Below are 24,320 nucleotides of genomic sequence, written 5' to 3'. Positions count from 1 at the left end.
CATAGGTTGAATTTTCAAAAATTTTAAATTTCTCGATTGGTGGTTCAACATCAACAACCTTTTCTTTTGACTTTTTCGAAACTCCCTATTTTGTCTTGGCATTTTTCGGACAATTCCTTGCAATGTGACCAGCTTCATTGCATTTGTAACAGGTTCGAGTTTCCTTTGAATGAAACACTCCAGTTCCATTCCTCTTCTTTTCAGCAAGAAACTCCTGATTTGATTGTCTCTAGAACGGTTTCTTTTATTCATCCTCTGCACTCCCACCTGAAACAAATTCTGTTTTTGTTTTAGAGTTTTTCATATTTTTATGATTTTCTGGTGGAATAAAGCCTAAACCTTTCTTTTTGTAGCTACGATTTTGGTTTGGTTTCTTTTGAAAACCAGGACCAGAATTGTAACCTTTTTTCTTGTTTAAACGTTGTTGAACTCTTGAAGTGTATTTTTTAGGTTTTCCATTAAGATTTAAATCTTTTATTTCAGAAATATTAATTTCTGTCATTTTGAAAACCTTTTTGATCATGTCAAAACGAACACTTCTTATTGGAAACTCTTTGTCAGAGTATAATTTGTCCGAATCATTTAAAGTGTATGCAACTTCAAATGTTTCATCATTCAAATTTGCTTTTGATAACAAAAACTCTTTACTGTAAGACCGTTTGATCGACGACTTTTGACCATTGATTGACGAACTTGACCCTCCAGATTCAGACTTTGACTCAGACTCCTCATCAGTATCTAACACCTTATCGACCACCTTTTTGATTAATTCAGACTAATGATCAGTGTCAGATGAGGTAAACGTGACATCAATGTTTTCTGGTAATTCATCAGTTGTGTCGGTTTTTAGCTTTATATTGACTGCTTTTTCAAGTTGCTCCTCGTTTGGCTTTCTATGAGAATACCCTTCCCAGATCGGAGGCGGACACTTGTTATAACTAACAGTTGGTTTCTTACCACTATCTTTCTTCTTTGGCTTGTCCTCTTGAAAAACTTCCATACCTGCAACACTTAGGTAAATACGATCAATGAGATAATCAGAACTAGAATAACTTTGCAATAAACGTCTAATCCTCTCATTCTCAATCTTTTCTGCTTCCAACTCTTGCTTCCACTTTGCACTTTCTTCGATGTAGAAGTTGATAGCTTTTTGCTTTGTCATCATCACAGCATTCATCATCGTTAGTGCTTGTTCTCTTTTAGAATTTGTCTTTTGAAGACCTGTTACAGTTTTGTTCAAGACATCATAAGATTCTTTCACATAGTTGAGATTGAACAACAAATGCTCTTTCTTCTTCTCATATTCTGCCAATTTCTCGTCTTTGGCTGCACAGTCCTCGCATGCTTTCAAACACTTCGTGCAAGGCTTGATGACTTCAACAATCTTTTCAACTTCGATTGTTTTCACCATTTCAACCACCTTTTCTGCTTCAATCACATTTTCTTCTACTTTTACTTGCTCTGTCTCAACCATCTCCTCAGCAACACTTACAACATTCTCGTTCTAAACAACATTTTCAGCCTTCATTTCCTGTTGTTCTTTTGCAGCTCTTTTCTCCTTCAGTTTCTCCAAGCGATCTGCAAAATAGAAATGAAAACTTTCAGGAGAAAGATGAGATTTAGCAACATTAAAATGTTTTTCCTCCTCATCATCACTACTGCTATCATCAGTTGGTGACTGATCAAACTGTACAGATTTCTCAGAACTAGCATCTGATAAACCAGAATCTGATGGTGTTTGATCAAAAACAACTTCCTTTTCTGAACTAACATCATTTTGTACACTCTCATCTGAAGTCTGTGAGTTTTCATCAGCACTTAATGAGCTTTCATTAGGAACAACAGACTCTTCCTCCACACTCTTACAGTCTCACCAATAGACTTCATCCATGTGGTAAACATGTCTGGTTCTCTAACAATCTTAGCGATGAAAGCTTTGAATTCTCCCTTTTTGTCAACAAACATATCCCAACTGAATCCTTCAGGTAATCTTTCATCATCCTGATTGACTAAACATACTTTGCTTTCTGGTGATATGTAGTTGTTCCAATTAAAATCAACCAAACACGCTCTCTTTGAATCTTCAATCTTTCTACCATGAGCCGTCTGTGATTCTTGTGATTGACCAACTTGCTGATAAATGGCTTTTCGGTAATAATCATCTTTTCCAAACGGATTCTGAGCTCCACTAGCTTCCCTGTTCTTGCATTCCCGTTTGAAATGGCCTTTCTCCCTGCATCGAAAACAAGTAACTTTAGATTTATCAAAACCTAAAGTAGAAACATGTGCATCAAGAAAATCATTTCTCCCGGTAATTGTCTTGAACTTTTCAGCACGCCTAAGAACACTAGCTAGACACCATTTGATATCCATTAATTCCATCTCTTCGGCGTCTATCTGATCGTAAGCCTCCTTTGTGAGCATAGGGTTCCCGATCCGACCTGCAACTAGTCCTTCATATGAAAGAAGCACAAAACCAAGTAAAGCCATGTGGTCTTTAGCAGTTTCTTCAGAAAAACTTTGACCCTCTGGAAGATTTAGCGCGATGTTGCCCTGAATCACACAACTATTTCCTGTCTTTGTGCTCTAAGAATGGAAACTTGTAGTTGACTCTTTCGGGTTGACACTAGGAAATGATGAAAATCCACTGCTGCTTTTGTTCGAACCCTGATCAACCTTTTCTGTTGAATCCCCAGCACTAAATGCAGTTTCGATTTTCGGACATCTCTCAGCTTCCGGAATTGGAACACTACCCTTGTAGTACATCTTTACGTCCTGTTGACCACTTGGACTGTTCATCCTAGCGATCTTCTGCTGTTCCAAATCCTGACTCTCGATCTTTTCAATAAACTGATAAATCGTTAGCCCATCATAAACACCCGTATTCTTCAGAATCATCAAATACGTTCCCCACTCTTTTTGCGGTAGCGCATCGGCTAACGTGTCTACCCACTCTTCACGATCTTTTGTAATACTCAGCATCGACATGGATCACACTAAGTGGCAGTATCGCTCAATCAGTTTCTTTGTATCCTCACCCGGTAGACTACTGAACAAATCAAATTCTTTCTTGAGTAACGCTTTCTTGCTCTTGATCATGTTCTCACTACCCTCAAATTTAACACGAAGAGCATCCCAGATTGACTTTGAAGTCTTGTCATGCTGTAGCAGAATGAAGATGTCTTCTTTAATGGCTTGCTGAAGCAGACTGATCATCATCTTTTCCGCTTTATACATATTCCTTTCTTGATCATTAAACTCTGAGAAAACTTTGATAACCTGCAATTCTGTTCGAGGCAACACATAATACATTCCCATGACCTAAGATGATTTGCTTGGACCCAGTTTTCGAATCTGTCTCTCCACCCGTAGTATTCTTCAATACTCATTAGTTTCGGGGGTTTTTGTGTAGTTCCTGTCTCATTTTCCAAGTGCATGGCTTGTGCAATGACAGTTGGAGCAGACGGAGTTGCAAACGCGTTGTAGAACTCGTTATCCATGATGACTTATCACGTTGTTCAATAACAGTAACTGTGGAGCGAAATTAACAGTGTTCACAAGAGCGAAATCAGATGATGGATGTCAGAAGCGAAATCAGATGAAAGCTTCTTTGAGCGAAATCAGCCTGGAGCGAAATCAGTGTTCAATCTGGAGCGAAATCTTGAAAATGCACTTTTGGAACGAAATTAGACCTGATTTTGGAGCGAAATCTCAAATAACGTCTCCCAGGAGCGAAATATGACCTAGCACTGGAGCGAAAACCCAAGAATGGCATACTCTGGAGCGAAATTAGGCTGTTATGAGCGAAATTAGAAGTTACCTTTTCGAGCAAAATCAGCTCAGAGATCAATTTGGTCCATTTTTAGTCCGATTTTAGGTGTGTAGCTTTCCAGGGTTTGTTAATGTCCAATTATCAATAGTCTGAGAAATTTTGACCAGGTTTTGACCGTTAAATCTCGTTCTGTTAAAGAAAGAAGGTGTAGAAGTAAGAAAACTTGATGAATTCCGTCTTATCTCTGCAGAACTCCTCCTCCTGAGCTCTGATACCACTTGTAGGATCGGTTTGCTGACCCGAACAAGTCTATCAGAGGAGCTTTGATCAATTACAGGTGCGGAAAACAAGTAATTGACTTAGAAACAACTGATTCTTCACTTTAACTACTGATTATATTGATCTAACAATGATTGCAATCAGTCTTCACACCGGTAGCACCTCGGCGTGGAATACAAGGCAACAGTTACATGATTTCGCTCAGGAACACCTATTTATATGGCTGTGATTTCGCCCGAAGTGACATCTGGCCAACAGGAGCGAAATCAGACACTTACTGATTTCGCCCAAAATCATTTGCCATACATACAGGAGCAAAATCAGCATATTACACATATACACTTTCCTGTTTTCTCGTAAAATGCGCCCTAATCTATACAATGCAATCTACGACTCGATACAAGACGAAGTCGACAGATGTAGTGCACTAACAAAGAGACTTTGAAAGAAATAGCAAACAAAGCTCTAATGGTCAAGCTGCAAGAGGTAGAACAAACTAAAACACCTTCTGATAACAATGAGACAAAAGATGCAATTCAAGAGTCAGTGTCAGTCGAAAAGGAGTCAGAGTCCGATGACAAATCAGAATATGTGAAGTCCGAATACGGAGGGAAATCTAAGTCTGAGACCGAAGGGTTTGATAAATCAGAAAGTAAAACTGACAAACAAGAAAAGGTTTTTGAAAAAGGTTGATCAAATTCTTGAAAAGCCATGCGAAAACTGTTTGAAACCATGCATGGATTGTCTTGAAAAAGACAAACAATTTCAAGAATTGTAAAAGTTTAATGACAAATTAAAATTTGATTTTAATGATGTTAAAGAAGCTTATGACACTCTGTCACGGTCAATCAAAATGATTCAAAATGAGAGTCTAGAAAATGATAAAATTGTTAGTTTGCTCAAAGCTACGGTCATGGATAAGCAAATGTCAATTAACATCCATCTGGACACAATAGCATCTCTAAAGAAGGAACTTGAACTGATGCGCATTGAGACAGAAAGAGTTGACAAAAAGTTGATTAGTTATCTTTCATCTTCATATGTGATTGATCAGATCGTTCCTCAACAACCTAATGTTAAACCAGCTTTCAACAATGTTCCACCCCCAATGTGGAATCACTATACTCAGAAATATCCAAACGGGGTGGAAAAAGCTTTGAATCTCAAACTGAGAACAGAGGAGAATGAGTTACCGGAAAACATAGATGTTACATTCTCTCCGTCTGACACCGACAACGAGTCACAACTGGTTAAAACAGTTGTAGACCAAGTATTGGATGAAGAGAGTGATAACACTGCTTTCGAAACGGTTAAAACTCATTTTGAGAATTCCAGTTCAGTTTCTGAAGATGACGGAAACTTTCTTGATAAGTTTATACCAAAATCAGATAAAGTTTTGGATGACGATTCGATCATTGTGGTTTACACAATGACCGAAACTGACAAACTGTATACTGATTTTGAGTACCCGATTCAGAATGAGAATCTGGAAGAGGTTGAAAAAGTTTTTAAACTCGTGGAAATTGACATCTCAGAAGTTAACAACAATTCGTTTCTTTCAAAACCAGAAAAATCTTTTGTTAAACAACAACCCACAAACAACCCGGGAAAGAAAAATGAATGGGTGGGTAACAATGGTAATAACAAGAGACATGAGAATAATTTCAAAAAGAAAGGTGTTGGTTTTGAGAAGAAAATGGCTAAGAAAGAAGTTAAGCCAAAAGAAAAATTGAGTGAAGTGTTTGTGGTTGGTAACAACACAAAAGTCGAAAAAGATTATATCTTTAGTAAACAAGCAATTGACGATTTTATTGCGGCCAAAAAAATAAGAGACGAAGCCAACAGATCCACTTTTGTTGAATATGACAAAAGAATCTGTTATCGATGCAATGAAATCGGTCACATGGCCAAACAATGTGTCAAAGAGATAATAAAACCAGTTTTCCATAAGCCAAAACCAAAAGTTTCAATAGATGTTAAGAAAATATCACCTATGGTATTCCCCGTGCGTATTCTTAAACGCGGTGAATCATTGAAGTCAGAGGACAAACCAAAATCAACTTTTGAAATTGGTGAATCTTCAAAGTCATAAAAGACTTCAAAGGTTTATCCTAAAACAAAGACTTTTCAAAGTCAATCATGGGTGGAGAAACCTAAACAATCTTTTGAGGAAAAGAAAATGGAAGAGGTTTTAAAATCTGAACCAACAATGTTTGCAACCATTGTTGAGAAACTTGAATTTGAATTAGACAAATTGATTGAAGAATTCCCACCTATAAGGACGGAACTCTAAAATCAAAACCCGAACCTGATGTTCCAAATGTTGTTTTTAACATTCTAAAACTTGACAATGTAGCTCATGATATTGTCTTTAGTAGTATACCAAATGTTGAAAAATCTTGGGTATCGTTGTTTAAGTGAATGTTTTTTGATGTGTGTAGGGGCTTCCAAGGTCTATCATTTCTAAATGGATAATGGATAGCGGCCCCTCACGGAACATGACAGGGATGTTAGTACTGCTATACGACGTCAAATCAATCAATGGAGGTTATGTCACGTTTGCTGGAACTCGAGGTGGAAGAATTGTCGGAGAAGGAATACTCACTAACGGAGTCGTAATGTTTGATAAAGTGAATTACATCGTTGAGTTAGAAAACAATCTGTTGAGCATCTCTCAGATTTGTGATAAGTCGTTTACTGTGCATTTCACAAAAGATGAATGTCTGATTCTCAAACCAGGGTTTAAAATACCTGAAGAAATGGTGTTGATGCGCGCTCCTCGTGAAAACGATCTTTATGTGCTAGACATGAGCGTTGCAACAACGACAGACAAAAAGGCTCAATGTTTTGTGAGTAAGACGAAGGCGACTGAGAAAGAATCCATCATGTGGCATCGTAAAATGGGGCATATTCACTTGAGAAAGATGAACTTTTTAGTTCATAATGATCTTGTTGAAGGAGTTAATCTGAAAAGCTTCCATCTTAACGATGACTGTGTTGAATGCAAGAAAGGGAAGCAGGCGAAGAAATCGCACCCGAAAAAGCTCTTAAACTCCATCAGATTACCGCTCGAAAGACTCCATATGGATCTTTTCGGACCAGTGAATGTGAAGAGTATAAGTGGAGATCTATATTGTTTAGTTGTTACTGACAATTTTACAAGATTCTCGTGGGTGATGTTTCTAGAGAGAAAAGACGAAACGTTTGATTCTATGATGAAGCTATTCAGAAAGATGGAAAATCTTTACAAACTGCTGATTAGACGTATTCGAGGCGACAATGGCACAGAATTCAAGAACAACCATATGATCGAATTTTGCAATGACAAAGGCATTCTTCATGAATTCAGCGCACCATATACTCCTTAACAAAACGGTGTCGCATAAAGAAAAAATCGTACGTCGATCGAAACAGCTCGTACCATGCTAGCCGATTTGAAACTACCGGTATATTTTTAGAGTGAAGCAGTCGCTATGGCATGTTACACACTCAATCGTGTCCTTACGGTCAAGAAGTACAAGAAAAATTGTTTTAAATTGCTACATCTTTGCAAACCAAATCTAAAGTTTTTAGAACCATTTGGATCACCATGCACATTCATTGATCCAGACGGTAAATTTGGTACAAAAGCTAATGAAGGTTTTTTTGTAGGTTACGCTAGTCCGTTGAAGAGAGTTTTTGTTCCATGTTTGGGGAAGATAATACAAGTTCAGCACATTGATTGTCAACAACATACTGCTCCGACTCAACTTCCCGGAAACAGGTTGCTATTTGATTACGAAAATCTTTGGGAGTCATTCCATCTACCGACAGAGCCGAATGAGGAGGAACTAGCATTCTTATACCAACAATAGGAGTCTCTTTCACAAGAACAAGTGTCGAGACCGTTGGTAGTTTCCTCGCCCACCGTGGGTTCAAATGATCATGAGGCTGGTCCTAGTGGAACTGCACATGTACCCCCAGAAGAAACAACTCCAATATTTAACCAATCTGACAACTCTGAATTGGAAATCGATCCGATTTTTTATGAGGAACCAAATATTGCGACTTCAAATGCTGATGATCACACGGGTGATCAGGATATAACAAATTTGCAATCGGAAGTGAGCGTACCTGATACAGTCATGCCAAGAACGTTATCTTACCATCCATCAGAGCAAATCATTGGTGACCTTCAAAGCGGTGTCAAAACCCGCGATCAAATAAACAAAAGGCTTACATGTTTTTACTCCTCTGTAGCACCTTTACAGGAAGAATTCTCATTAAAATGTTTTATCTCGCAGGTAGAGCCGAAAACATACAAAGAAGCATTAACCGAAGAGAGTTGGGTAAATGCAATGCTAGAAGAGCTTCTACAGTTTGAAAAACTTGGAGTGTGGAGGTTGGTTGATCTCCCGGCAGATCAGAAGTTGATCAAGACCAAGTGGGTCTTCAAGTGTAAAAGAGATGATAGAGGGGTTATCGTAAGGAATAAAGCACGTTTGGTAGTCCAAGGATTTAGTCAGCAAGAAGGGATTAACTTTACTGAAGTATATGTGCCCGTTGCTCGACTTGAGGCAATCAGAATCTTCTTGGCATTCGCATCATGGAAGGGATTCAAGGTCTACCAACTGGATGTCAAATCTGCATTTCTCTACGGAAAGATTAAAGAAGAAGTGTACGTCGGACAACCATCGGGTTTTACTGATCCTGTGCACAAAGACAAGGTGTATCTACTCGACAAGGCATTATACGGAATACACCTGGCCCCGAGAGCCTGGTACGAGACGCTTTCCCAACATCTGCTGACCAACGGGTTCACCAGAGGGACTGTCGATAGTACCATGTTCACTAAAGAGGTTGCAGGACATCTTCTGATCGTGCAAATATATGTTGATGATATAATTTTCAGATCGACGGACGATGATTTGTGCAAGGAATTTGAGAAGGTCATGAAGAAGAAGTTTGAAATGAGTTCAATGGGAGAGATGAAGTTCTTTCTCGGGCTTCAAGTTGAGAAACTGCCCGATGGAATCTTCATACACCAGACTAAGTATGTGAATGATGTGTTGGACAAATTCAATATGTTCGAATCATCTCCCATATCAACCCCCTGGCTCTAAATCATGGTATATGTCCGGATGAAAGTGGTGAGAAAGTGGATGAAACGCTTTATCGGTCAATCATTGGATCACTAATGTATCTGACAGCGTCATGACCGGAAATCATGTATCCAACATGCCTCTGCGCCCAGTACCAGTCAAGTCCCTGAATATCGCACATGATGATAGTAAAGAGGATCTTATGGTATCTCAAAGGTTACCCTAGCACCGGCTTGTGGTATCCCCGATCCGGTGACTTCTCTCTAACTGGATACTCTGACTCTGACTTCGGGAGCTGTAAGTTGAACGCAAAGTCCACAACTGCTGGTTGTCAGTTCTTCGGAACTTGGCTAATCACTTGGCAGTGTAAAAAACAAACCACTGTCGCTCTCTCGACTTGTGAGGCTGAATACGTTTAGGCTTCCAGCTGTTGCTCTCAGATCCTCTGGATCCAATAGCAAATGAGGGACTATGGTTTGCAGTTCTTAGACACACCAATTTTTGTGGACAATGAGGCAGCCGATGATTAGAGAGCTATGGTTTACACTCTAAAACAAAACATATTGAGATTCGACATCATTTCATTCGTGATTGCTACGAAAAGAAATTTATTCGAATTGATCATATTCACACCGATGATCAGAGAGCTGATTTTTACACATTACCCTTTGATAAAACAAGATTTAACTATCTTTTAAAATTCAACGGGTTAAATAATTTGTTTTCTGGGGGGGGTGGTAGAGTGTGTGGCCGAGGAGGACGGCGATCAGAAGTGATCTGCGTCTTGTTGTCATTTTTTTGTACAGTTTCTTTACTGCTTTTCATAAAACCAAAAACACAAAAATATGTTTTTGATTGATTTTAGGGGGAGAAAGTTTATAGAAAATACAAAAACATGATAAAATTTCAAAAATGCAAAAACATTGAAAAATCAAAAATAAGTTTTGTTGTGAAAAAGAGGAAATGATAGTACATCAATGGACTATCACAACATGCTAAAGAATTGGAAAGTCAAAATGATTTTAAACAGGTCTCACTAATGATGTGTCAGTAGACTTCACACGATTAGTAGATTGTATTCAAGATATAAACCTAAATATCAATACTTGCTTATCTCATGGGGAACATCTCTCTGATATATGGGTAACCCCCGAAATCTTGTTTGAGAGATTGCCTGATTCTGAGATACTAGGTCTTTATACTGTTTGATATCTTGGGTATTATACCTGGTCTTCTGATATTGCGGAAGCAATGGCCTAGACCTAGTATAATACTTTATGCGCTTTTAAAGCTTACCCTCTGCAAAAAAAAAAAAAAAAAAAAAATATCGAAAGATACGAATCAATTGCAGTTGAAGAAATTATTCTCTAAAGGGAACACACCTAAAGTCGAGCCTTCATCTCTTTGATTGAACGGTAGTTCATACATGAGCTCTCAAGGTCTCGCACTAACCCGAATACAGATATCAGATTGGTATACTCACCTGTAAGACTGAATCTAGGGAATCTTGATACGGGAGTATATTCTGAGGTGGGACACGCGTATAAGCTAAGTCTTTAAAACATTAATCCGTATCTCGAATTAATTGAAAATCTGTGTAGAAGTTTAAGTGGACAACAATACTGACAATCAGTAGTGAATTTGTTTAAGATTTAATGATTAATCAAGATCAACGGTGTTAGTGATAAGTCTAAAAAACTGATATGATCCTTTTACACAAACTCACAAAAAGTTGTTTGTATATATGTTTGTACAGTTTCTTGTTTCGTAAACCAAAAAATATTTGATATTTCATCTTATTTCAACAGACGTTGGAGATCTGATGATCAAAGTCCAATCAGTGCTAAACATGTTGGATCACTTGGGTTGGTTAAGAAACAGCTTGAGAAAAGTGTTGGAAATTGCTCAAAATGTTTAAAAGTTCATTAATATGAACTTAAAATGTTTTCAAAATATCAACGAGATCATAATTTGGTCAGCCAAGGTCATTAACTTGGACTTGGCAGGCTAAACAGTTGACCAGGGTCATTAACTTGGACTTGGTTAACTGAGTGTGTTGGTAAATAGTGAAAAGATAAAAAAATTCAAAAATTTTAAAAAATAAAATTTTCACACGAAGTGATCAACTCGCACGAAGTGGCTAAAATGTTTTACATTGGCCACATCGTTCCAAATGAGCCAAACCGTGCGAGCTGGCCACACCGCCTCAAATTATTCCAGCAATCAACTCATGCGAACTAACTCCTCTATATAAAGGAGACCAGATCGCGTGAAAGCATCAGTTTCAGCACACCACACCAAACACACACATCTCAAACGATTTGAGCAATTCAATAGATTTCATCTGTTTTCGAGTGTAATCTTGTGATCTTGTTGATTAGAATCCTTGTATAAGTTGGTTTACACAATTAGAACATGGGAAAGGTATTGATTGATGTTAATTTGAACCGAATCTCATGAATCCGTATGAACTCGAATGGATAGATCTTTAAACTTAGATCTAGGGTTATATAATAGATTAAAATGAATAAAAATCACATCAGTGTACTCGGAATTTGTTATAGAACAGATCTAGTGTTTCAATTTTATCATCCAAACATGTTTTAATCACCTGCAAAATCACTGTTCATAATGTGAGTTTTTCAAACGAAGTGATGACTCAGTTCGTACGAGATGGAAGATCTTTTGATGATTCCAGATCGCACGAGATGGCCAATTCGTTTGTGGTTCACATCGCGTGAATTTGGTCAGTTCATTTGAGACCAGACTGTATGAGATAATCAATTCATTTGAAATTCCACATCGTATGAAAATTGGTCACATCATATAGATACCAGGACGTTTGAAATTGCCACCAGACCGCATGAACTTGCCACATCGTGTGGAAACCAGTTCGTGTGAATTCTAGTTTGTATTAAAAAATGTGCAAATTGTTTAACTTATGTGTTTATGTTTGTGTTTCAGGCATCGAATGTTCAGTTTGATCAGTTGCACAACATTTGCCGTGTTTATGATGAGACGTTACCAAAGATGACTGTGTTTAAAGAGATTTTCCGTTCATGGAACGTTTATCAATTCAAAAGGCGTTAACAGATCAAGATAAAGCTTTCAAATCTCACGTTGCTCATTTCTGGAAGAATGCTAAGTATGACGATGTGAATTATGTGATTAATTCACTAGTGAGCATAGATGGTGAAGATAAAGAAATTATTATCACTGAACAACTTGTAAGAGAAGTGTTAGAGTTTCCTGATGATGAAAATTCACCGACAGGGTTTCCAGAGAGAATGGTCAAAGGTTGTATGTTGAGAATGGGGTGTAGTGGTCCATTGAACAAAGAAAATTATCTGAAAGCATGTTTTACGAATCCATACAAGTTCTTTATTCATTGAGTGATCCATGCACTTAGTCACAGAAAGGGTGGATATGATGTGATGAAAGATTACCAGATGTGTATGGTGACAGCTTTGGTATTGAACAAGAAGTACAATTTTTCGAGAATCATTTTTCACTACATGAAAGATAACATTACATCGGGTAGTAAAAGTTGGATGTATCCGAGATTTGTACAAATGATGCTTGATCATGCCTATCCGAATCTGGTGAAAGACGAACAGAATGATCTCTTGGTGTTACATCATATGGATAATGAAACGTTGATCAGATTATCAAAGTATACCAAGAGTTGGCCAGAACCGAAGACGAAGACAGAGTTTTTCGGATTCATCAAAGATGAGAAATATGAAGATCTAGATCCGGTGAATTATTTGAAGTGGAGAAATGATGTTGAGATGAAAGAAAAGAGTGCAATCGATGAATTGACGAAGTTAGAAGAGTTCGTTGAAACTCGTAATGATTGGTACACCAAAGAAGTAAAAGAAAAGAAGAGAGGTGGAAATAGAACTCCGAAAGTTCAAGAAGAAGAAGGTTCGTCTTCTCAACCTCAAAAGAAGCGTAAAAAGAAAGCTGTTGAAACTTTGCTGGTGGATGAACCTAAAGAAGATGAAACAGAAGCTGACGTTGAAGAAGATCATGAACGTCTATCTCCTGAAACTGAACAGTTATTGAAAGATATTGATGATATGTTAGAATCTTGGAAATCGGCAAGTAAGAAAGTGGTTGATGATGAAGAAAAGAGTTTATCTGGTTCAGAGGATGATGTTGATGCTGAAGTTGATCAGTGGATTAAAGAAAATTTCGATCCAAGAGAAAGAGAGGTTCAAAAGAAAAGAAAGAGGAGTACGGACGATGATGATGAAACTTATGTTCCTCCAGAGAATGTAGAAGTTGGGAAATCACCATCATCAGGCGGCCGAAAGAAATCTACGTCAAGAAAGCGTGTTACAACTCCAGCAACACGAAAGTTAATATTCAGGCTGAAAACTAAACCTGCATCAGAACCACAACAACCACCATCACCACCACCACAACAACCATTATCTGATCCTATACAATCATCACCACAACATCCTATTTCATCACCCATTCATGAACAATCTCATATAACTTCACCTCACATTCAACAAACACCACCAATCCCACAACAACCTGTTGATACTACTCCTGGATCATCTGGTTTTACAAATTTTCCACCTATTCCAGAGAATATAGCTCTTGAACAGCTTGATGATTTTAGTTTTGTAAATGATGATCTTGTGAAAAAAGCTGCAAAAGAAGGTGGATGAGGTATCGAGTCAGAAAAAGAAGTTGGAGAAATGTGTAAAATCTGTTGAATCTGAGAATGTATCTTTGTTGAAAAGGGTTGTAGCTGATCAAGTTGATATTGATATTCTGAAAGTTCGGATTGCTGTTTTGGAAGAAGAAAAGGCTCGAAGAGATGAGCAGAACGAATATTTCAAGTTGAAAAATAAAGAATTGGAAGCAAAGAACGCTAAGAAAGAACATGAAGATTACATGTTAAAGAAAGTGATTGAAGACTTGATTGGTAAGTCGATCGAACAAAGATTTGAAGAGATACAACTTGAGGAATTAAGAGCAAAACGTAAAGCTGAAATTGAAGCTGAAATGAAAAATAAGGGTAAAAGTGCTCAAGTTGAAGGTGCTATTGAAGTAACTGAAAGGGCAATTGTTCCATCAACAGTTCCTGAAACGTCTATTCTAGAACCTTGTCCGATAACTTCAGTACATGGTGATGAAGATGAAGACAATGATGAAGAAGATGAAGATGATAATCTAAAGGATGATGCAGATGAAGTGTATTCAGTTCATAGTGATGATGATGATGACAATAATGATGATGATGATGATCAAGGTACTTCGGGTATCAAAGTAACTGAAGCGTCAAATGAAAAGAATATTGATGATTATCTTCAAGAAAATGAAAATGAAGAGCCTGAAAATGCAAGTAGAGAGGGGGAGCAGGGTAATGCTGAAAAAGATGATGAAATTGTTGATAAGAGTACAAGGTTGATTCTACGTCTTGAACACGATGTAGAAGAAGGCGAGATCTTGCATACTTATACTCGAGCTGAGATCGTAAAAATGATGGTTATTGATGACAGTAAATTCAACTTTGATTTTGAAGAAGAGTTGAACAAGTTTGACATCAATCAACAACCAGAATATCAGTACAAGTATGTTGAAGATGCAGATAATTATGAAAAAGTGGAAATTGAAGACTGTAGTGATGAAGATCAGTCTGAGAACGTAATGTTGATACTTCTAGCTTTCCGACACTTGTTGAGTTGTTTAGTCAAGCTAACGAAGATGAACTGAGAAGGAAAGTAGCTGAAAGTGTAAAGAATAAAAGTTTTCAAGAAATGTCGAAAGATGAACAACGCGAAGAAAGAAAGAAGTGGTTCAGGAAAGATACAGAACGAAAATTCAAAAGACCACTACAATATTACAGAAGAGATAGATATGTTTCTCTTGGTGACATCATAAGCTGGGGTTATCTGCCACATGTCAATGCATATGAAATTCGAAGAGAGTTCGGTGTTTAGTATTTTCATTATATTCAAGATATAATGTCTCTGCCTTGGTGGGATGTTGAAGAATTGCCCAAAGTTAGAACATTATCTTATCCTATCAGAGAACACGATATGCCGACATGGGGATTGATGAAGTTTGAAGCGTTCAGAGACTTTAAACACTGGAAGCCACATTATTCGAAGAAAGTTAAAAGGGTGGATCCAGTTACAGGCATTGAAGAAACAATTTTGCAGATCAAGAAGCCCAGAGTTCTGAAGAATACTCCATTGCCGAAGATGGAACAGAACTTTCATGAAGGGTTTATATGCTGGGTTTACAGTTTCATAACGGCAGAAGCAATCATTGAATACAGAGCGGGGAATGAAATCAGAAATATTCACTTGTATGATCCGGTGTGGATAGTGAACTGCTCTGCAAAAGATATTGAATGTTTGTTCGTGAACAAGATTGGATACAGAGTAGAAGATAGAGATCAAACTCTGTAATTTCAGAAAGTTGTTACAATTTGTTTCCAGAAAGGTATAAACTCTGAAACTATGTGGTTATCAAGATGGAGAGAGATTGAAAGAGAAGAGGCTCTGAAAGCAGAGAAGAGGAGAAAAGAACGTGAAGAGAAAGACAAGATTCTTCGAGCTACAGTTGTGCAAAGGTTAGCTGAAGAAAAAAAGAGAGCTGCTAAAGAAAATGAAAAACTGAGGAAAGCGTTGTTGAGAAAGCCGAAACAAAGTGAAGAAGTTTTCAAGTCTTTGTGAAGAAAGTTTTGAAGACAGGCTGACTGAAGACTGAGGCAATATCCAAGGGGGAGTTTGTTGGTGCACAATGTCTATCACCTACGTCATCAGTCTAGGTCATGTCAAATACGTGTAATAGGATTAAAAGTTAAGTTTTATGTGTATTTGGACCAGTTCGCACGATGTGGCATGTAGTATGGCCAGGTCAAACGAACTAGAGATGTCCAGTTCGTGCGAAGTGGACTTGTTAAACCGTGCGGACTGGAGAGCCTATAAATAGGCAAGTTGTGTTTTTCATTTGTAACTTTCCAGAGATTTGTGCCACGAAGTGCTGTCCATTTCTCTCCGTACAAAAACGTTTTATATGAATGGAAAACCTGTTTAAAGTGTATTTATTCTCTTCTACTCCTATTCTAACACTAATCAACGGTTTCTAGTTTGTTTCCGACATTCTAGAGACTCAGATTTGACTCAGACCGACCGTATCGAACGAATCTCGATCCTAGAAACGTCATGAAAAAATGCAAGTAATGAAAAAAGACAAAAACTAGTAAAAAGGGTAAATATTGTTGTAAAACAACGGCCTACTAGCGACTAGTATATGAATTTAATCAAAGGAACACAGAGAGAAAGATAGAATAAAGAATTATTATTCATTGAGATGTGTACATGCAATACAAAGAACCTCTATATATAGGGTTCTTACACTAATACAAAGGACATGAAGAGACGGGAGTTAGAATGTGGATAGTCACCATAATATAACTTATTTATAACACTCCCACTTGACTATCCACATGATAAAAGAAAACAATGTATTATACGCTTGGTGATGTTGGCTCGTTAAAAACCTTACTAGGAAAACCCAGTGGGACAAAACCTCCGCTAAGGGAAAAAGAGTGCAGCGCGCATTTTCTCCCCCTGATACTTTTGGATCTGGTATATTGCCTCATTAAAAACCTTACTAAGAAAACCTGGTGGGACAAAACTTAGTCAAGGAAAAAAGAGTGCAACTTGAATAAGTCTCCCCCTCATTTTAACACGTATCCTTTAAGTGACGTGTGTCCATCTTCCTTGAAAGTCGAATAAAGTCTTTGTAGCGAATGATTTGTCGCTTGATCCCTTAATGTGCAATCTTTTATGTTGAGCAATGTTGTATAATCTTCTAATGAGACTTTAGGTGTCTCTTCCAAAAATTATGATATGTCCACGACAGTGTTTCGTTATATTCCTACATCTACAAGACTAACCAAACTTGTTTTGATGGGTTAGTAAAATATAATCAAATATCGTTTATACCTGAAATGTTTCTTTGAACTCATTCCAATGTCTCTCCGCTTAACAAATGTTATGACAATAATCTCAAGTGAAAGATATTATAACCATACATAGCTAGCAAAACATATTAATGCATTTATGCATTTAACGATGGTACTTCTAGAATGAGAATCTCTACTTTGATAGGAGATGATAATAGGCATTTCTTATAACAAATAACTTAACAACCTTTAACATACATTAAGGTTCAACTATGCCCATACTAAAATATACAAACATCATCTTCTAGATGTACTTGGGGGATTGGTAAAATATAATTACATATATACTCGAACTGTAGTTCGAGTAATAATTAGACCGTGCCAAGGTCATTAAAAAAATTCTCCCTCTAAAAGCTTGACAATTTCTCTCAATGATGCCTAGACATCATCACTGTAAACTGCGATTATAGTGAACTTTTAAAAGTAGAACGTCAATAAAACATGGCTAATTTAATCAAACTTATATCCCACTTTATGCAAATATCTCGAGTTGTATAACACTTGTTCCAACTATTTTAGTCCATACATGTTCTATGAACTTGATATATTACGTTCTTGTGGTTTTGACATCATTAATGCTTCTAGCATTATCAATCCATGAGGGAATTCTTTCCATTTTATCCAAATATGCATGTGCTTTCACTCTTTAGAAGTTTTGCTACATAAATTTTCCCATTTAACACATTGATCACTATATCATATGTAAAAATGCCATGAACAGTTGTTTTTATCTCCAAAACCCATATTGTATCATGCGTGTACACTATTTATTGAGATATCTCAATCACCGGGTACAAGTTTTCTATGTATGTTTCTTGGTGCACAAGTATTACATCGTTAAAATGTTTCAGTTAACCTTTAAAGCACTCAATTGCTTTAGAAACTCATCAGGAGTTCCAATAATATCCAACATGTAAAATAATCATAGCCTATTCAAATCCAAATATGCATAAATGATCACATTGTTCTCGAGAACTTACTTTACATGACCTACATAATTTAATCCTTCGGGACTTTCATGTAAACTTTCAGTATCACGTGATACATAACATTCATAAGACAAATATCAATTCTCTCTTTATATTACCAGACTACTAAAATATTGGAAAGTCAATGCATTCCACCACTGGAGAATACGTTTTCTCATAATCAATCATAGGTATTTGTAAAAATTCTTGTGCCACCAATTTTGACTTATATCACTTAATTTGATTTTCACATGATTCGCATAAAATACACTTTTGTATCCAGCATATTTTACTACTTTAGTTGTATGGACTGTTGCTCCAGAAACTTTCCATAACACTAGAGAACTAAACTCTGCATTATTTGCGTCTTTCTATTTTGGCCAATCATTTCTTAATATTCATTCATAGGTAGATCTTAAAGCTTGATCCTCATCATTTAATCATTTTAAGTGTTACATTATATACAAAAGTATAACGACGTCGATTTTTATTTCGATTCCATACATATCTTAGACATGATACAACTTATCGAGATCTCTTTATTTTCAAGTACCTGAGGTTCTTCTTGAACCATGATGTCTATTATCTCTTCAGGAGATCTTATTACTATAACCTCGACTTGACCATCTTAATTGCTTGCTCCAATTTTCGAGGAATTTTATTATTGGAATCAACTAGTTTACCACGCTTTAAACGCGCAATAGAATCATTACAAAAATATGTGGTTGTCCTCTTGGGACACAAATAAAACTGGAGCATAAGCAGTTGATTATGTGACTTACTTAGTCACTCTATTTAGGTCAGTGAACTTGTCTGGTAATTTGTTCTTTAATATTGGTAAATGAATTATACTTTAAACTTCTAGTTTATAGTTTATAGTCTGAGGATCAAGATGACATGATAATTCATTTTACTTTTCACTTTTCAACTGCTTGTTATCTCCCCCTAATGTTAGGAACATTCATCATTAAAGTGAAAACTAATGAGCCATAAATGAATTTCTCATTAATGGCTTTAAGTATTCAATCATAGACGATTATTTTTACCCAACATATTCTCAAACTTTTTAAAAGTCCCATCTTTGTGCGGTGTGGTGATGAGTTTCAATATATGTCGCACAACTAAAATCTTTGATGAGACATCTTTGGTTCCTGACCAAAAACCATTGTATGGGGAGAACTATAACTTATTAGCTTGATGTGAATTAATGGTACTATATATAAAATTACATGTACCTAAATGAACTTTTGCTCCTCTCATGATCATTGGCTTTGTAACCAATAGTAGACTTTTAGTGATCATCTCAACAATTACGTTTATTCCAATGATCGTTAATAACTTGGGAATCAAATTCACTATTATCAAATAAATATACTAATCTGGATTAATATGCTTACTATCACATTAGCTAAGCCACAATCACGCAAGCTTCAGGTTGTGGATTTGATAACCATTTAGACGATGCATCGATTTAAAACACTAAATGGTATCATGTTGGGATATGCATATCCTTTAATCGCTTCCAGGATATTTAGGTATACACACCCTCGTTTATTTTGCAAATATATACTTTCCCTTGAGAGCGAACACTACATGCTAATTATTATCTAGAAGAATCTGCCAGTTCCTTCCAGTTCTTCAATATGTTTCACATCATCATTGACTTGGTGTGGTCTAACAGTCATGCCAATTAAGTAAATAATCATCATACACAAACTTCTAGTTTACGATCGTATGTGTAGTAGTTACATTATGCGAGAGAACAACGTGTTATCATTGCAAACTATTGTGTTATATAACTTTTATCCTTTTCATATTTTGTTCTCGTATAATCACTACCATAATTTGCCACTTATAGTGGTCAATCTCATTGTGACCATTATTACAATTCTGAACTTGGCTATCATGTCATTCTGATATGGTCAATCTCATTATCAACTTGGCAATCATAACACTTCTGATGACCAATCTCATTATAATTTCTAATTGTCGATCTCATTAGCAACATGACCATCATTGCATTTTTCTCCATGATAACAATGATCAATATATATTCATTTCATGAATCAAAGTAAAACCAAACAAGTTTCGTTATTTTCTCAGACATGCGGATATACAGTTACTTCAAACCTTTCTTACCCTTTTAATGATATTGCTACCTCAGAAGCATATTTGAGCTTTGACAAACAAAATTTATTTTTATCTGATTTTCTCTTATAAATAAACTTTTCTTCACATAACATCAATTGAGAAGTAATCATATGTTCGAGTTATATAATATTATCGGTCTGACAGCTTACGGTCTTTCATAACTTGATAATGAGATGCGTGAGTATTTAAGAATAGTTGTACTCTTTCATGATAGTAATAGTAGATCATAACTTTGGTTTAGTTGTTCTCTCCATATCATCTTTATAAATAAATGATAGCATACCAAATATAAGGGCATATTATAAAATCAAACTTTACAATATATAACATTATATAATATCACCATATTAAGATGCCTTGCCCATCCACTACAAACAAATATATATTATACAAAAAATCTAATTTAAGTTCCACATATAAGAAAAATATTGATTATATATTATAGAGTTATTATCTTCTAACACATGTTTATGATAAAAAGTTTAATAATATATATTATACAAACCGATCATTCTTAACGATGATACAATTCAGATATGAACAAATTTCACATGATAATATCAACAATATAACTTACATACTAAGTAAATCTATACATATAATAAAAGAAACCAGCTCTGGGACACATGGCACATTCTGAGGGCCTCTCTCTTTGATTTTCCCGCCCATGGATAAGAAGGAATCGATGATAACAAATTTAATATTTTGTTGATGTTATCTTAATCTTATTAAGGTAATATATCATAATTCATAAAAACTATTTTGTTGATCATAAAAATATTATAATAATAGAATGAAAAATTGATAATAGTTTCAACGTAATCTTATAAAAATTGATAATAAATTGACTACAGATGTTTCAATATAATCTTATAAAAAAAATATTATAATAATTGAATAAAAAATTGATAATATTTTCAAAATTTAAAAATTTAATAAGAAATTGAATTATCATTATATAAGATCTACCATGTTATATAATATTTTAAAATTTTAAAATTTAATATGAAATTGAATTAACATTATATAATTATCTATCTAATTAAATCCCTAAAACTTTGCTCTTTTCATCTTTTTAACGCCTGTTCTTCCCTAAAGCCTAACTACGATGCTATGAAAATCATAATCAAATCCCAATGGATTGATCCTTCTTGTGGTTCAAGGTTTGTTTATCTTTGTCAATCATGTTTTTGATTTCATTTATTCCATGATTTCATAATAATCCCTCTAATTTTCTTTTGTTCAATTGATTAATATGATTTTATATTAGGGTTTTGAGATTTGCATTGAGTTATTTTCTAGATCGAATATTATCTGAGACCTAATACATGTTTTCTGCTCTAACCATGAGACGTATTTTGGTAAGATCATATCAACCAGTTATATACCATATCAACGAAATTAGTTAGATAGTATTTGTTTGACTCTAACAAGTTACTATTATTTTAGGTTCTTATCCAAATGTACTCTATTTTGGAATCAAATATACTATTATACTAAATAATGTATCTGTATCTCAATAGCAGGAACAACTATACGGAATTTATCAAGTCAAAACAATTTCTCTTATTCTTTTATATAGTTTTATAAATAGCAACTACGATGAGGTTTCATTCTTTCAATGTATCCACCATTGCCAAGCATCTAATCGTGAACCTATATACAAGGGCAGGTTCAAGTGTTAAAAGGGAAAATGTTATGGGATTTGAAGGGTGGAAATAACTGAATTTGGATCATATATGTGGCTTTTTTGCTCTGGAATTAGGGCATAACTGAGTTTAAAAGACTTTTAAAAAGCTTGAACGTGTATGATGATCACATTGGATGGAAAATATTTATAGCTTTTATTCTTCTTCTAGGCAATGTAAGCTATTTTTGCTTTTTGTATGATGTATTTCTTATGAAAGTGTCTTTGGTAGATTTTAATAGAGAAATTGTTCTTTTAACTTGGCAAATAATGATGCATTCTAACATGTGCCACTCATAGAAGACGAGACAACCCAAAAAATAGGCTCATTTTTCAATAGTTAAAGTTGGTTCCACATCCCCTGGCAAAAGTTGAAACTTCAATAACATGAAAAGATTATATACATGTCATTCTTGTAAGCTCTTCGTTTAGTCTATTGTTAACTTGCTGCTCAAATTAGATGCAATTGTATTATACTCTTTTAAAATGTATAGTGGATACGGCTCTTATCTCAGCTTGAAATTTAGAAATTTGGCCCTTTGATTGGGGTCATTGTTATACATGGGTAAGCTTGTCGTTTTGGTTAAATATTGATCTATATATGTTATGGTTTATAAATTATGGATTTTCAATACTTACAAATATTTTTTTCAGAGGTTTTGGTTCCATCGTGGCAAACATTTGTGTCATCTCTTGGTGTGCATACAAGGGAAGATATGATTCTAAGGGTGCTAGGGGCATAACCCTCATTCTTTCACATACCCTCACACATTTACCCGATCACACAAAGGCATATCATTTTCACTTAAAACATACCCTCACTTACCTTCATTGATAGGAGCACAATCCTCAAGTGCCCACACTCATTTAATCATTGATCCACATTTGCAATACCTACGAATGTGTCTTTTTTCAGAGGTTTTGATTCTACTGTGACAAAGTATAGAACATTATATTTATTCAACCCGTGTATTACACGGGGTTCTAACCTAGTTATATATAAATCAATATAAAAAACAGAAGATAAGCTCACAAACTTAAACTGTTCTTTGCAATTTTCTATTAATTAGTTGCAAATTGATGAACCAATTACAATCAGTTTAATATATAATTTATTACATTATTTAGAGCCAAATACACTATCATCAAATTTTATTATAACGTTTTATAGTTTGAGAAATACTTATATTGTAACCGTTTAACCTTTTCAAATATTTATTACATGTAATATCAGGAAAACTAATAATAAATCATGATCATATCAATAGTACTAGAGTTCATAACATACACAAGTTATGATTATTCTTTAAAGAATCGAATAACTATGATTATTGTGAAAAATAGACGACAATATTTAATAACTAAGGGGGTGTTTGGGGTTGAGTTTTGAAAATAGATTATGCGTTTTGAATAATCAGAATCAGATAATTAGCTGTAAGAAAACGTGCTGCAGAAAGATAGTGTTTGGATTTGATTATGTTGTTTGATATCACAATAATCAGATAATCAACATTGTTTGGATTTGATTATGTTGTTAGATATCACAATAATCAGATAATCAACTATTTGAGTGTTTGGCAAGTATATATATTTTAAAAAATAACTAAGTGAAAACGTAAAAAATCAGTTTTTGGATTATCACGTTTTCCTGCAGCAAGGGGTGACCTACTTATGGATTATCACGTTTTGAACTCTACAAAACGTAAAAAATCACTTTTTATTAATTTTTTACCAAACACTCAAAATAGATTTTTTGCGATTTCAAAACACAATAATCAAATAATCAGGTTGAAAACGCAATCCCAAACACCCCCTAAAACAACTCAATTTTAGTATCTTTAATTATAATAAATTCACTTTTTTCCTTTAATCTTTGTTCGGTTATTATTTTATTCCAATCACTAACCCTAGCCATGGACATCGCCCCAAAACATATATATCTATATATGAACTCGTTTAAAGTGTGAATAACAATAATAATTAGAAACTGAATCAGATGGAATGCATGACTTTGTAATTAATGAAATCAAAATATTCATCTAGTGAATATAAACTTTATATATCCATAAAGTTATTTAACTAAGGCTATAGAGGCTGAAGGACATGGTTGGGTCATTAATCGCCACGTAGGACCATTAATAGATTGCTACACCACCTCCTTATCTCATCCACCATGATTCCCATGGATTAAACCATGGCAACCATGAGCCCACTTTCCATATTTAATATTTTCTTTCCTTTTCACAAAAATAAATTAAAGTAAGATAATAGTGGTTTGAGTCATGACCACACCCTTAGAATAGTGGTTTTGGATGATGGATTAGAAGTAGATGACATGGCGCTGATGTGGAGGGTCATGGTGATCATGAGGGTGATGACC

General features: G+C 35.4%; 1 protein-coding gene across 1 annotated transcript; it reads left to right on the top strand.

The window, feature by feature from the left end:
• The first annotated feature begins 12,581 nt into the window (after positions 1–12,581).
• On the top strand, positions 12,582–14,868 carry LOC110906386 (glutamic acid-rich protein-like). Its single transcript, XM_022151527.1, has 2 exons — positions 12,582–13,809; positions 13,901–14,868. Exons 1-2 carry the CDS (start codon positions 12,582–12,584, stop codon positions 14,866–14,868), a joined length of 2,196 nt encoding a protein of 731 aa, XP_022007219.1.
• The last annotated feature ends 9,452 nt before the right edge of the window (positions 14,869–24,320 follow it).

This window comes from Helianthus annuus, chromosome 14 (genome assembly GCF_002127325.2).
Source record: "Helianthus annuus cultivar XRQ/B chromosome 14, HanXRQr2.0-SUNRISE, whole genome shotgun sequence".
Taxonomy (NCBI): Eukaryota; Viridiplantae; Streptophyta; class Magnoliopsida; order Asterales; family Asteraceae; genus Helianthus; species Helianthus annuus.
Note: the sequence above shows the minus strand (reverse complement) of the source record. Positions and strands in the feature narration are given on the sequence as shown.